Source organism: Centrocercus urophasianus, unplaced genomic scaffold, assembly GCF_019232065.1.
Source record: "Centrocercus urophasianus isolate 14NV4802_14NV808 unplaced genomic scaffold, USGS_Curo_1.0 seq_3, whole genome shotgun sequence".
NCBI lineage: Eukaryota > Metazoa > Chordata > Aves > Galliformes > Phasianidae > Centrocercus > Centrocercus urophasianus.
Genome location: NW_024884866.1, coordinates 1113774 through 1126335, shown reverse-complemented (window position 1 = coordinate 1126335; position 12562 = coordinate 1113774). Strand labels below are relative to the sequence as shown.

At 46.2% G+C, this 12562-nt stretch overlaps 1 protein-coding gene across 4 annotated transcripts in view; it reads right to left on the bottom strand.

Annotated features, from left to right (window-relative positions):
• FBXW7 (F-box and WD repeat domain containing 7) overlaps positions 1-12562 on the bottom strand; it is a 160786-nt gene that overhangs the window by 22785 nt on the left and 125439 nt on the right. For 3 of the 4 annotated variants that reach the window (XM_042828409.1, XM_042828412.1, XM_042828410.1), the window contains exons 3-4: positions 6745-6827; positions 3625-3766 (exon numbers count right to left, since the gene is read on the bottom strand). In XM_042828409.1, coding sequence (XP_042684343.1) covers positions 3625-3766; positions 6745-6827 — 225 coding nt within the window. Of the gene's footprint in view, positions 1-3624; positions 3767-6744; positions 6828-9029; positions 9099-12562 lie in introns of those variants that run through there. The other variant, XM_042828411.1, reaches the window with a different exon arrangement.

Sequence of the window (12562 nt, the reverse complement as noted above, 5' to 3'; positions counted from 1 at the left end):
AGCACGTGAGCAAAATCCCCTGCAGGAATGGCCATACCAGCGAGCGGCCTGTCACAACAGGGGTTCCGGGAGCAAGGGGTGACTGAAGCTGAGCCAGGCTGAAGGTTCCCCCAGACGCGCCTGCTCCTGGAGGAGAAGTGACAGCTGTGTCCCTGCTGCAGGCTGGCAGTGGCTTCACCCAGAGCTTGTTCCAAAGGGAGCGTAGCTTACATGTGCCAGAACTGCTCTGCCATCTGAGCCAAAGGAGTATGAGCAGGGACGACCAGGGCATTGGCTGCTATCCCCACTGCTGCTCCCAACCAAACTGGTATGGGTGAAACAACCCAAAGCAGCAAAGCGTGCTACAGCGTGGGTCCTTCCCATTCTGCACATCAACACTGAGACCTTGAACTTGTAACCGTAAAGGAGAAGATGCCGTAATGCTGGCGATGATATCATCTCCACTGCCTGCATCATGTAAGAGGTGGGCTACTCGGCCCCATGCATCTGTGTATTCACAAGTGGCTCTGGAAGAGTACAAAGTGAAGAATGTAAGGAAATTGAATTGCAGTGGCTCAGCCAACTCTTCACATAAAGGAAAGAAACAGTATTCTCGCCAGCCAACAATGGCTAGAGGATTTGGGCACTGTTTAAACCACGGAGAAAGCAATCTTTCCAATCTGAGGCAGAATAATAGCCTTCACTAGTTACTTAAAGCCACTGCCTGTACTTACTGCCTTTGGAACAACTGTGACATTGCTACGAATGCCCCGAGATATCTCCAGAAAATTCAAATTTTTGATCAAGTTACCTAACACTGTAAGTATGCAAAGCAGGAATAATGAAGAGAGAAAAACTGAATTTAAGATGTAAAGCAGTACTGTTGCTGACTTATTATTTAATATTTAGCAAGCAGTTGATCCTTTTCCCTACCGCAAGCAACTTGGTGACTTAAAGATATTTCCTGTTCCAAATACAATAAAAACAAGCTCACTGTAAGAGAAGAAACCTTATAATATGTTTGGTCACTGAGTTTTTAAAAATCCTGTAGCAGACATTAAAAAGTCCTGAAGCGAAGAGTCAGTACAAAACAGAAAAATAAATGGGTCTTCAAGAAATTAAATGGCTCAAACCTATCACAATGCTCTTCTGCTTCTGTTTCCAGACTAATATTTCACTGAAATCAATATACATCTGCATTTTTAAAGGAAAAGTGCAATACACTTCCAACTGTTTCTCCTTTCTGCATTAGTTTTTGTCATTTTCAAAATGAAACACCTAGATCAGCTACAAAACATAAGAGCAGAAGTAATGTATAAAAATAAATTTAAAAACCTACAAACTTAGAGGACATCTTGTTTTCTTAGTATTTGAATTCTTTTGCTTTTAAATTTGACCCCTCTACACTCCTTCCCCAAAGAAGTAAATAAAAGAGAGGATCTGAATGGCAACGTACAGGCCAGGGACCTCCAAGTAACTGAGAATCTCTGCTTACTGCTGGTTTCCAGGCCAAAGTTTGGTTCTTCCTTGAAACAGGACATACGTCCAGCTAATGTGCTCCTGGAAACTTCAGTTTAAAATTAATTGGGAATATATTTTCACATAAAATATGATAGGGCTATTAAACAGGCATTGGAGGCATAAAGTACCTAAAGAAGCGAGGCCTCCCATTTCTCTTTCTGAACCGTAAAAGCCTGGCATTGCAAGAACAATGCTACACGTGCCATTTGATTCTTCTCTCTGGGCAGAGCTACCTCCCCTGACTTGGAGATTGTGCTTTCATCATTTCAACAGATAAGACTCACCTACTTCATACAATTCAAGAGAAAATTAAAAAAATGAGAAAATGGGCGTGCTTGGCATGCACGTGACTTTAAAGGATTTGGGTTGAAAGTAAAGGACTCCCTTTGTGAACGCAGCACAAACTATCAGTAAGAGCAGCTGCTGTCACTGAGTGCTACTAGATGATCCCTAGTTAGTAAAGAGAGGCCTCTTTCTCTCAAGAGTCCAGATCAGAACTTGGGAATTACAACAGACAGTAAGTATTTTCAAAAACCAAAAATATCTAATTATTTACTTAATGGAGAGCATCGTTCCTCCGTTACGAAACCAAAAATAACAAGAAACCAATTACATGCAGACTTTCCATAGGCTTACAGACTTTTCATGATGCTGGCTAAACAGCAAGTAGCAGTGCTCCTACTGCCACGCATCATCCTGCTCTCAAACATTTCAGCTTTTCAGTGCTTTTTTAACAAGTCGCTACTGATAACTGTTGATCTTATCTGAGAAAATGCACACTATGTCCTACACGAAAAATAGCTTTCCTTAGCTTAAAAGTTTCATCAGCGTATTAAAACACAACACAGAATTACATTAAGTATCATATCTACAAACTACCATTCAAACACAACCCTTAAGGGTTAAAAAGACACCTTTCTATGGACAGTCAGAACAAAAGAAAAAAAGACACACCATTATAATTACATATGAGCACGAACGAACATCTTAATTCCAAACTTCCACTGTTTTATGCAGATCATAAACGTGTAAAAATAAAGAGGGAAAGGAGTTCTCCATTATTATTTTAATGTTCAGCCGTGACAGTGATTGAGATCAATGGTACTATGTGGCAGCATGAATCAAGCCCAAAGCACACTCCTGCCTGCAAAATTGTATGCTCGCTACTGTATCTACAACACTGTTGTTCTATCTTTGGAAACGTCTGTTATGATAATTGAAACTATGCCTGCATTAGTTACCTATTCCTTCTGAAAACATTTTTAGAAGTAACAGTTTATTAATCAAGATTGGAAGACATAATATTTCCGTTTTTCAAATCAATAACTGGGAGTCATCCCTCCCTAAAAACTCATCGCACAGCTGCACAGCAGAGCTCTCTGATGCTCTCCTTGCCCTAGGAGCACCGCGCTGCTCCAAGGTGTGCCTGTGTTAATGCACACTGAATTGGCTCAGCTGCTCCCAGTATGGTGTCACCCAGGTGTCAGCTTCCACTGTGCAAGTGTCCCTTATACCACTGGGTTTTGGTTTCTCTGCTTTTTGGTCACATTAAGTTTTAGACATCGTTCAAGGCTGTTGGAAAGATACAGAAAGCCTCTTTTCACCCTGTTCTCAATGTATGCACGTGTACCAACTGACACTGTGTTCAGTGCTCAAACATATAAAAAAATACACACTGAGTTTCCATTTAACCTATTTTTCCTAAACATTTCTTTCTATTCTTAGAAGATAGCAGACTTGGGATAATTTTAGCACTATACCTACGCTGAGGCAAACCATGCGTTCCCGCTTGCCAGTCTCCCAGAGAAAATATCTCCAGTTAGCTTGAGGCCACGGAGGCAGCTGTAACATGCTGGACTGAATTTGCAGAAAATGTGAAAGCATCAAACAGTATGGGCTATTTTATTAAGAAACCAAAGAAGGCAGTATTTTTTTGTGAGTTTCTACAGTAACTAGCTGAAATGGGCAGCTGCATTTCCTTGAAGTTGATGTCCGTTTGTTTTTTCAACAGTACACAAAATCAATGCAGGAAACATTGTGGGATATACAGGGAGGAATGCCTTCACTGAAGCAGCCTTTTGCTTCAGTCATGGAGGTAAGCTGCTTTCTTTAAGTGCGAGTTACCTGAAACATTTTCAGCCATTCCTGAAGGCCCGTGGGTGGCTGTACAGATGTAATGCGGCGGCGCTGCTGCCCCTGGCCGTTGGCTGCCCTCAGGTCCCCAAAAGTGGTCGGTGTGGCAGAGCATGGCACCAGCCCTGTGGTACTGGAATACAAAGTGAAAGTTGTGTGTAAAACATTGAGAAAAAAATTACAGTCTACAGCAGAAAAACAAACCTAGTACAGAAGTTGCAGCTCTTACTTAAATTTTACTTAAAAAGCCTTAGACTTCCTGCAGTGACAACAACATGAAAACATTCTGCTGGTTGCCTAAGGCATCAGTTTCTCTGATGCCTTCTCATCCCTTGCTCCCAAAATTTCATTTCCACCGCTGCGCTACTAAACTGCCAGGGCCAAAAAATGGCTGCTCCAGCAACTGCCCACTATGTTGTCGTAAGGATTCAGGGTCATATACTTCTTTTTTTTCCTCTGGGCTGTTCTCACTGGGCTGACAGGAGTGTAGGGAGCCAGTTAAGAGTCTCATCTGCATGTAACATGCTACTGCTGCTTCATCAACAAACGGAAAACTATCGTTAGCTCTTAATATGTTCTGTTGACAGAGAGCTACAAGTATCAAACAATTCCACTGCCCTAGTTACTGGAGTTGGCCTCTGAAGTACTCATTAGTGTTTTAAAGTTTGTGTGTTGATGGAGGACACAGCAACTAAAGGGGGGCTGAAGTGAAGGGAAGCCAAAGGTGCTCCCTGAATTAGTTTGTTTTTTGCAGTCTGACATTAAAAAACAGCTCATTCATATGGGATGGGGTTTTATAAAAAAAAAAAAAAAAGAGCTGGGATTAAGCTGCTATTGTAGAAGTCTACTGTAATACAGCTGACTGAGTTATCTTTTTTTTTTCCTAACATAATGTAAAGTACTTTGTTCACAGAATGCCAACATTGTATTCCCTAGCAGGAAATCTGGAACTGTAGGATGGTGATTTCACAAACATTACAATTCTGAATGCAGTTGTGGGGCTCCAAAAAAAATCCTGTTATTTATGATAAGCCCAACTCTTCAGCAGGTATGAGCTTCAGGGGTTTACTGACATTTCAGTGGCTACAATAATAGCTCCCAAAGATGCAGAGCAGGTTCATTTTCATATTTATCTCATCAAAATCTACACATTTTTCACTCTTCAGTCTTCCTTGTTCTGAAGGAGAATCACAGCGTGGTCTACCATTTACCCAATTAGGTAAAGAAAAAGAAAAGAATGATTTCAATAGGCTTTTTTTTTTTTTTTTTTTTTTTCTGCTAATCTTACCGAGTAATAACATAAAGATAAGGTGATATAAAAAATACTGTTTCAGAGAACAGGGATCCTCTTAATGGCACTCGTTTACTGACTTTACCTGGTATATGCAAACAAAGTTCATCAGACCTGCCAAGTTAAAGAGCATCTGATCCCAGGGAAAATGAAAAAGCAGACACAAGAGCCACATTATTTGCCTAAACATTGTTACAGAAAATACAATTGAACAGTTTAAGAGGGGATAAGATGTTATTTAAGGATTCTTTTATGCCAATAATGACACAAAATCCAATCGATGACAATAGAAAATATCTTTCTAAAACAAAATCTCTATTTACAGCCTACTCGTTCTCATCACCTGTACAAGAGACAATGCCAAGGCCTATCATTTCAGCTCCAGAATAAAGCTCTTAGCTTTGGATTATGGTGTATCTGAACAATTACATAGCCTTGAACCTGCCACTGAACAACAGGTACACTTTAATTTCTCTGTGATAAACTGGTTCTCATTCAAAACCAGGTATTCAAAGCAAGACCTGAAAGTGTCTTTCCTTTGACCTAAGATTAAACCGCAAGATTTTTGGTCCTACTTTATTTTTTCTGTTTGCTTTCAACCACCTGAAAAGGCCAGCCGGGTTTCTGTGGAAGCTGGGTGAGTGCAGCATTTCCTTTAAATGTGACAGACACACGTGACAAAAAGCGTGCTTTCCTTGTTCCTGAACTGTTTGCTTTTACATGAGTGCATGGAACGATGTGCCACATGAAGAACGGGTGGGTGAACAAAAGCACTTTGCTGTGGGAAGAATGGAAAAGCCTGGAGAAGCCACAGCTTGTGAGAGGTACAGACTGCAATACGTGCTCTTCTGGGCAACAAGGGACCATCTCCCTTTCTCTGCTGCAGTGTTTACGTATCAGAAAAGCAACTAGGGAACCTGTTTCCCCACACTGTCCTAACTTTTCCACTCAACACCTGGCTAATCTCTTAAAGGAAGAGATATAAAATACAGTTTACTTTTGAAAGATCTATCAGTTGTTGAATGCTACAATAGCATATTGTGCAAAAATAACGTCTCCAGACGCATTTAGGAGGAGAGCACAATGCTTGCAGGAGGGGAGATGCTTCTTACAGGGGAAAAAAATGCTTAACATGTAAATTGTGTAAATTCAAAACTAACGGGAAGCAGTGCAGCATGAGAGCACAATTGTTATGGCAACTACGTAGTAAGAGCTGCAGTTGTACCACATGCATCCAGGGCCTCCTCTGCCAGCCCGCCTCTCCTGTTTAGGTCTGACTGGGGTGAGGGGCACACTGTGTGCCATGTGGCACTGGGCAGGAGCACAGCAGCACTCCAGAGCCCTCTGTAATTTCACATTATGGATAGCAAGCACACACGTGTTCCCACTAAGATCAGATGGTCTGCTCTGCCTACATAAATTTCCATTCTCTCATTCCCGTTGCCATAGCAAAGCGATACATTTGATCACAGTTTGTAATAGTCTTTAGGTTATCATTATGTCCCTTTTTAACAGGCTGATTGATTTTATTCCCACGAATGCTTCGGCCCCTGAAAAGTCTCTAAGTAAACGGGCATGCTATATTTAGAATTAGACACAAACCTCAACCGAACAAATGTGCAAGTCTGGCTACTTCATTAGAACTCATCTTCAGTGTGGGTGATTTAAATTAGCTATGCAGTACACAAACACTGATACCACCCTTCCTCTGCTCCGCAGTGCTTTAGCGTTAAGAGGAGCAATGACCCAGGCTTAGCGATTGCAAAGATGGATACACCCAAGAATCGTGGAACCAGTGCTCTGTTACTGAAATTAATTACCTTGTGTATTCTGAGACTTTGCAGGGTTTCTTCCCCAGAGAGAAAGAACGGACCTCAGAGCCATGGTCCAACTTTCTCTTCATCTGCAAGGTGAAGAAAAAGAGTAACAAGAGGGGTTTAGTGACAGGACAGGTCATACTTATGCATACTTCTGTAAAATTAATCAGCTTCTACTTGTACTTTAATAGTAAATTTCAACAAAGTTGACACTCAGAACATCAGTCAAAACAATGTTTTAAGTCTCTGGCTTTAGCTAACGATACTTGATACGTTTTTCTATAAGGTGCATGTACACATAAATGCTGTCTGAGGTCCAAAACCTATTAGAATCACATTCCTTTAATTCCCACATTTCAAATGCTTAAAACTGTGTGTAACTCCACGTCGCTTTATTTACTGAGCTGGTCCCTCTCTGTTCTCCAGGGAGGGGAGGAGAAATCCTAAACCAACCCCTTTCCTTCTCTGTGCTCAGATTCGCTACTAAAAGTCACATGCAAATGGTTAAACTCTAGCTAAGCTGTAAGCATTATAAAGCAAATATTCACTGTCAGGCCTAACTAATTCAAATATGTGTTTTATTTCATCCACACCTTTATTTTGAAGTTGCAGTATGATAACATTCATGGAACTGCAGTAAAACCAACCCAGAGAGTAACAGACATTTTCACCAAAAGGGAAAGGATGAAAAGCAGTAAATCTTGCTCCTGAATGTCACCCTCAATTAAATCTGATCAAAACCAAATAATGAGCAGGGCAGCTGCTAACAGGGGAAGCCGGTCTGCAAAAATTACCGGAGAGATGGAAACCTACGAAAGCCATATTTATCCAGTCAGACAAACAAGGATTACTTTCCACGTATTTGGGTAATCTGTAACCGCAGGCTCCTGGACCCAGTGAGATGCTGCTGTGCTGAACAGTTTCTGTGGGTTTTGTTGCTTTAATTTTTGAAGAAGCAATGCACTGGAGCACTTTAGCCAGCAGAAGGATATTAACTGCTGTTCAGATCTGTGAGCTGCAAAACGCGTTAACTACCTGTGCAACAACTAAGACTTCAATTGCAACGTTTTCATTTTTTTTCTTTTCTTTCTTCCCCTCTAAATGTTACATTCAAGATACAGGGTTTAAAAGTTAGCATCTTACGTACGATGCTAATCCAATCTTTATAAATACTGTGTTACTTCATGGTTATTTAACCATTTCTTCCATCAGTCCTCCAAGTAAAAACAAATCAAAACCCAATCAGGATGGTCCTCCTTTTTTTTTTTTTTTTTTTTTTTACTTTCCCTAAACAAACAGCCATTGCAGACGGCGTGGCTGGCGGTTGGTTACGGAGGCAGGAAGCTGGGGAGAGCCGCCCGCAACCGCATCCCCGCCGTGCCCACGCGGGACGGCGCAGCGTGTCACGATGGCAGCGCGGACCAGGACGCCTCGGGCGCTGCCAAACCGCCAGCCTCCCCGCGCCGCTCCTACCCCCAGCGCCCGGGAGGAGCAGCCCCCGGGCTTCCCCTGGAGACGGGCTGCGAGCATCGCCGCAAAACCACCGGTACCGTCTTCCATGGCTGTGCCAGGCCAACCGGCGCGTACGCGAGAGGCTTTAGCACGGACGGACTTTTCAGAAAGGGCTTTTCGTGGGGAAGGAAACTACCTTTCTGACAGGCTCCAAACGCACCGCTCTCGGGCTCGCAGCAGAGGGAGACGCGGTTTCTGGGAGCTCACCTCACCAGCACCGAGTACGGAGCCCGCAGCACGGCGAGCGGCTACCCAGACTCACTCCTTCGCGGTAGCAACGGAAACAACGTGCGATTCTTACGTATGGTTCCACGGCCGTTTGCCTAACGATTTCAACAACCTCTTTCTCGCCTTATTTTCCGGCATTTTAAGGAACTTTCCCCTCGGGTCCGCCGCACGGGCAGACTTCAGCATCTCAGGAGGCGCTACACAAATACGTGTGAAAACCGTCATTTAGCACATGGAGATGATAAAACTTTCTCTGCAGCCGGGAGCTCCGGCGGCAAGACGCGGCCAAGGGAGGCATTGCTGCAACCGCCAGAGAGGAACTGCGGAAGGGCTGCGTGTCCCCGCGAGCGCGCAGGCGGCCGCCAGGAAAGCGCAGGTCCCTCCGACGCCGTTCGCTGCGATAACTGGGACTGCGGTGCGGGAGGAGGGCGGACCGGCGCGGCTCGGCGGGCAGGCGGCATGCAAGCAGCACGCAGGCAGCGAGCCGCCCCGCCGCGTCCCTGCGCACTGCAGCCCTCGGGCGGGGACGCGCGGCGCGGGGTACTCACTTTGTAGAAGATCATCTTGAGGGTGCCGTAGAAGCCCATGGTGTCGGCGCGCTTTCCCTTGCGCGCTCGGCGGCCGGGCAGGCGCTGGCAGTACAGCCCCTTCTCCGGCAGGTAGCTCACCGCCTCCCGCCCCGACATGCTCGGCCGCGGCGGCGGCGGCGGGCACTAGGGCGACTCGGCTCGGCAGCGCTCGGCCCGATGCTGCGCGGCGCGGAGCCGGCTCCCTCCCGTCTCCCCTCCCTCTCTCCCTACACCCGGCGCCCGCCCCGTCCCTCCTCCCGCCTTCCCTCCTCCCTCCGCCCGCCCCCGCAGCCGCCTTGCCGCGGCACTGCGGGCCGGGAGCCCCGCGCCCGCCGCCCCTCCCCGCGCCGTCGGGGCCTTCCCCCGAGCCCGGACCCGCGGGGCTCCCGGCGGCGGCGAGCGAGCTCGTTCCCACCAATGATAATGAGCCCGCCGCCCCCGGCTCGGCCGTCGCTCTGACACAGCTGCCTGCCGCGGACACCAATTAGTCCTTCAAAAGTGCGGTTAATTTTAGAATTATTCGAAACGCGCTACAGTTTGTCGGGGGGGGGGCGAGGAGAGGGGGGTTAAAAAAAATGCAAAAATACCCTCTACTGCGTAAACAATAGAGCCGAGCGGCTTGGAGGAGGCCGGAGGTGCACCAGCCGCATCCAACAATTGTGTAACGCGGCTTGAATCGCGAGGGGCCGCGCGGTGCCAAGGCCGCGGAAGGCAGCGCCGCTGCGGCTTCCCAGGGACGTCGCACCGCTCCCGCAGCGCCCCGCGCAGCCCCGGGAAGGGAGGGGTGGAAACAGACGCCCCGCTGCGGGAGCCCTCGGGGAGCACACCTGTTACCTAGCGCTCGCCGCACGGCCACGCACCTGCGCCCCCCTCCGCTACTACTCAAGTGTAGGGAAGTTCTCGGGCCGCGGGTGGGCTCTCGGCTACCTGCAACCGGCAAAGCGGGCGGGCAGCTAGGGACGGCTGAGTTTCTGAAATGATACATTCCTTCTCCTGCAGTTTTCTTGGCCTAGTTGCTGCTCTGCAAAGTTTTCCACCCGAGTGATAAAAGCAAAGCGGCGCAGAGCATCCCTAGAGCAGGATCTGAAGGCACAGTGCTGCCCTGCACTGTCTGCGCTGCAGCTGGGGCTGCTCGGCAGCCTCGTGTGCCAAACATGGAGCCTGAGCGTGGTGGCCGGAGGAGAAACTATCTTCTCCATCACACCAAATACTGTGAAAAAAAATAGAGAAAACCACATATCTAATGGAGAGGAATTGCCTTCTGCAAGATGCTCCAACCTACTTATCAGTACTTAAAAAAATAATCTCATCTGCACTAAAACTTCATTACAGCTCAGTGCGCGCTGGGTGTTGGCACACAGCACACCCGGCGCTGCTTCTGCAGTCCTACCCATCTCCTGGCCGATGCAGAGTCTTCAGCCCATTCCATCTCCCAGTGAAAATGGCTCTGCCCATCAAATCTCGGCATTTACGCCGTCATCCATTAAACTGCAGTGCTGTATATTTTATGAGAACAAAATGGTCCTGAGTTGACTTCATACTTCAGATATGGAGAGCTGTACACATCCCTAGAGACTATTACCGTCTTCCTTTGCTCGCACATCACACGCAAAAGGGAAGGAAAAAGCCATAGGCTGCACATACACATTTAATAATCACAGGAAGCAAATTAATACTCAAATCATCAGAGAACGAAAGCAGGGAGCATTACTGCTCTAGGGATGTGGAAGTACTTCAGCCACAGGCACAGCCAACACGCTGCACCAGGCTCCTGCCTGCCTCTCTGTGTCCCCAGCCCTGCAGTGAGGGCAGCACACCCTGCGAGCAGCCTCTCCCCACCCCACAACAAGTGTGACCTGACCCTTGAGACGGTTCCTCCTTGAAAAGAATGCTTCAGGAAAAGCAATGAGTTGAATGATAATTAGAAATTACTGTTTTTCTCTCTTACGGAGTACTGCTGTTGCTGATTCCTTTTCCTTTGAGAAGGAATGGCAGGTATTCTCTCATGCTAAGAATCCCACTGACTTAAATCGCTCATCTCACCTCAGCCAGGACCAAGCAGTAACCCAGCAACCACCTGCCTGTGGTGGAAAGCCTGGTGCATCAGACAGCTATGTGCAAAGAAGGGTTGGAGTTCTGATGTTAGAGGTAACCCTGACAGATTTTGACATGTTAATGGTAACTGCCTTTCATTGAGCAGCCCATCTTTCTCAGATCAAAAATCAAACACTGCATCTCACTCATCTTCCCCTACGGCATTACCACTCTTGACTGTCCACCATCAACACATCACCACTGCCTGAAGGTGAGGCTGGCAGCGCCTGGCACAGTGACACTCCACTTGGGTGCCTGCTCCTCCCCAGAGTGCCCACCCACCTCAGCAGAGTTCAATGTTGGGAACACGCCATGACATCAGTCCTCTGGAACAGCTCAAGAGATGACTGAAGGCCTTAAGTGGAGGAGAACTGACCCAACCATGAGGACTGCACAGCGCTGCAGGGCACAGCAGCTCCACTCTGCACCACCTTAGAAAATGGAATAGCGGACAGCTGAGCCGCTGACCCTCGGATGCTTCTGGGAACCCAACAGCAAGCAGCAGAGATGGTGCATCCATTTATATCTTTACTGACATTTGCAATAATCTTTACTGCGGTAACTTAATACGCTCTAAGCATACTTAATGGTATCGAGTAAATGCTCATCACAAATTAACATACAGTGAGGCTAACTGGACTTTATAAAACAATTTCAGAAAATATATCAAAAGTTGCTGTGTTTCTCTACTTCACATATGTTCAATTTCAAAGGCTGCTTTTATTTTGCTGCAGCTAAAGATAATTTGTCAAGTTCCTAAAATCCCAATATAATTTGCGACACTGAGACAAATGCCCACACCAAAACAACATAGTTTCCACTGGACACAAGTCCAGCCTTATTTCCCGTCATACTGCCAGCTCTTAATTAATAAATATTCACATCATCCAATTCTTTTCCTGTTGGCAACATTTCTAGCACCTTTACCAGTCTGTCATGTGGCATGCTGTAATTAAGATCGTCTATTACTCCTAATGAAAGACCAGAATGAATTACAGAAATCACCCGCAGAGCTATATAATCCCCAGAAGAACAGAGATTGCAATGCAACAGGCCAAAGAAACAACCTTTTCGGATTTTGGGTTGGAAAAACATTTTGGAGCAAAGAGTTCTGGCCGTAGCAATGGACAGTTGGCATTTTGGGAAGACGCTGGTGCTTCAACCAGCAAACACAAAACACGTTTGTATGCATAATTGGCATTTCACATACACATATGTGCCTTCTGCACACAGAATGCGCGCAGGAGGAACTGCAGAGCAATATGGTTTGGTATCTCCATTAATATTGGTAAATGCATCATTCAAGACAATGCCAGAAGGGATTCTGTGTACTCGGCCCATTTAGCAGACATTTAGCAGACTGCCTCCTTTAGAGACTTTTCAGAGGGATTTTTGTGTGGTGTTTAATAAGATTGCCT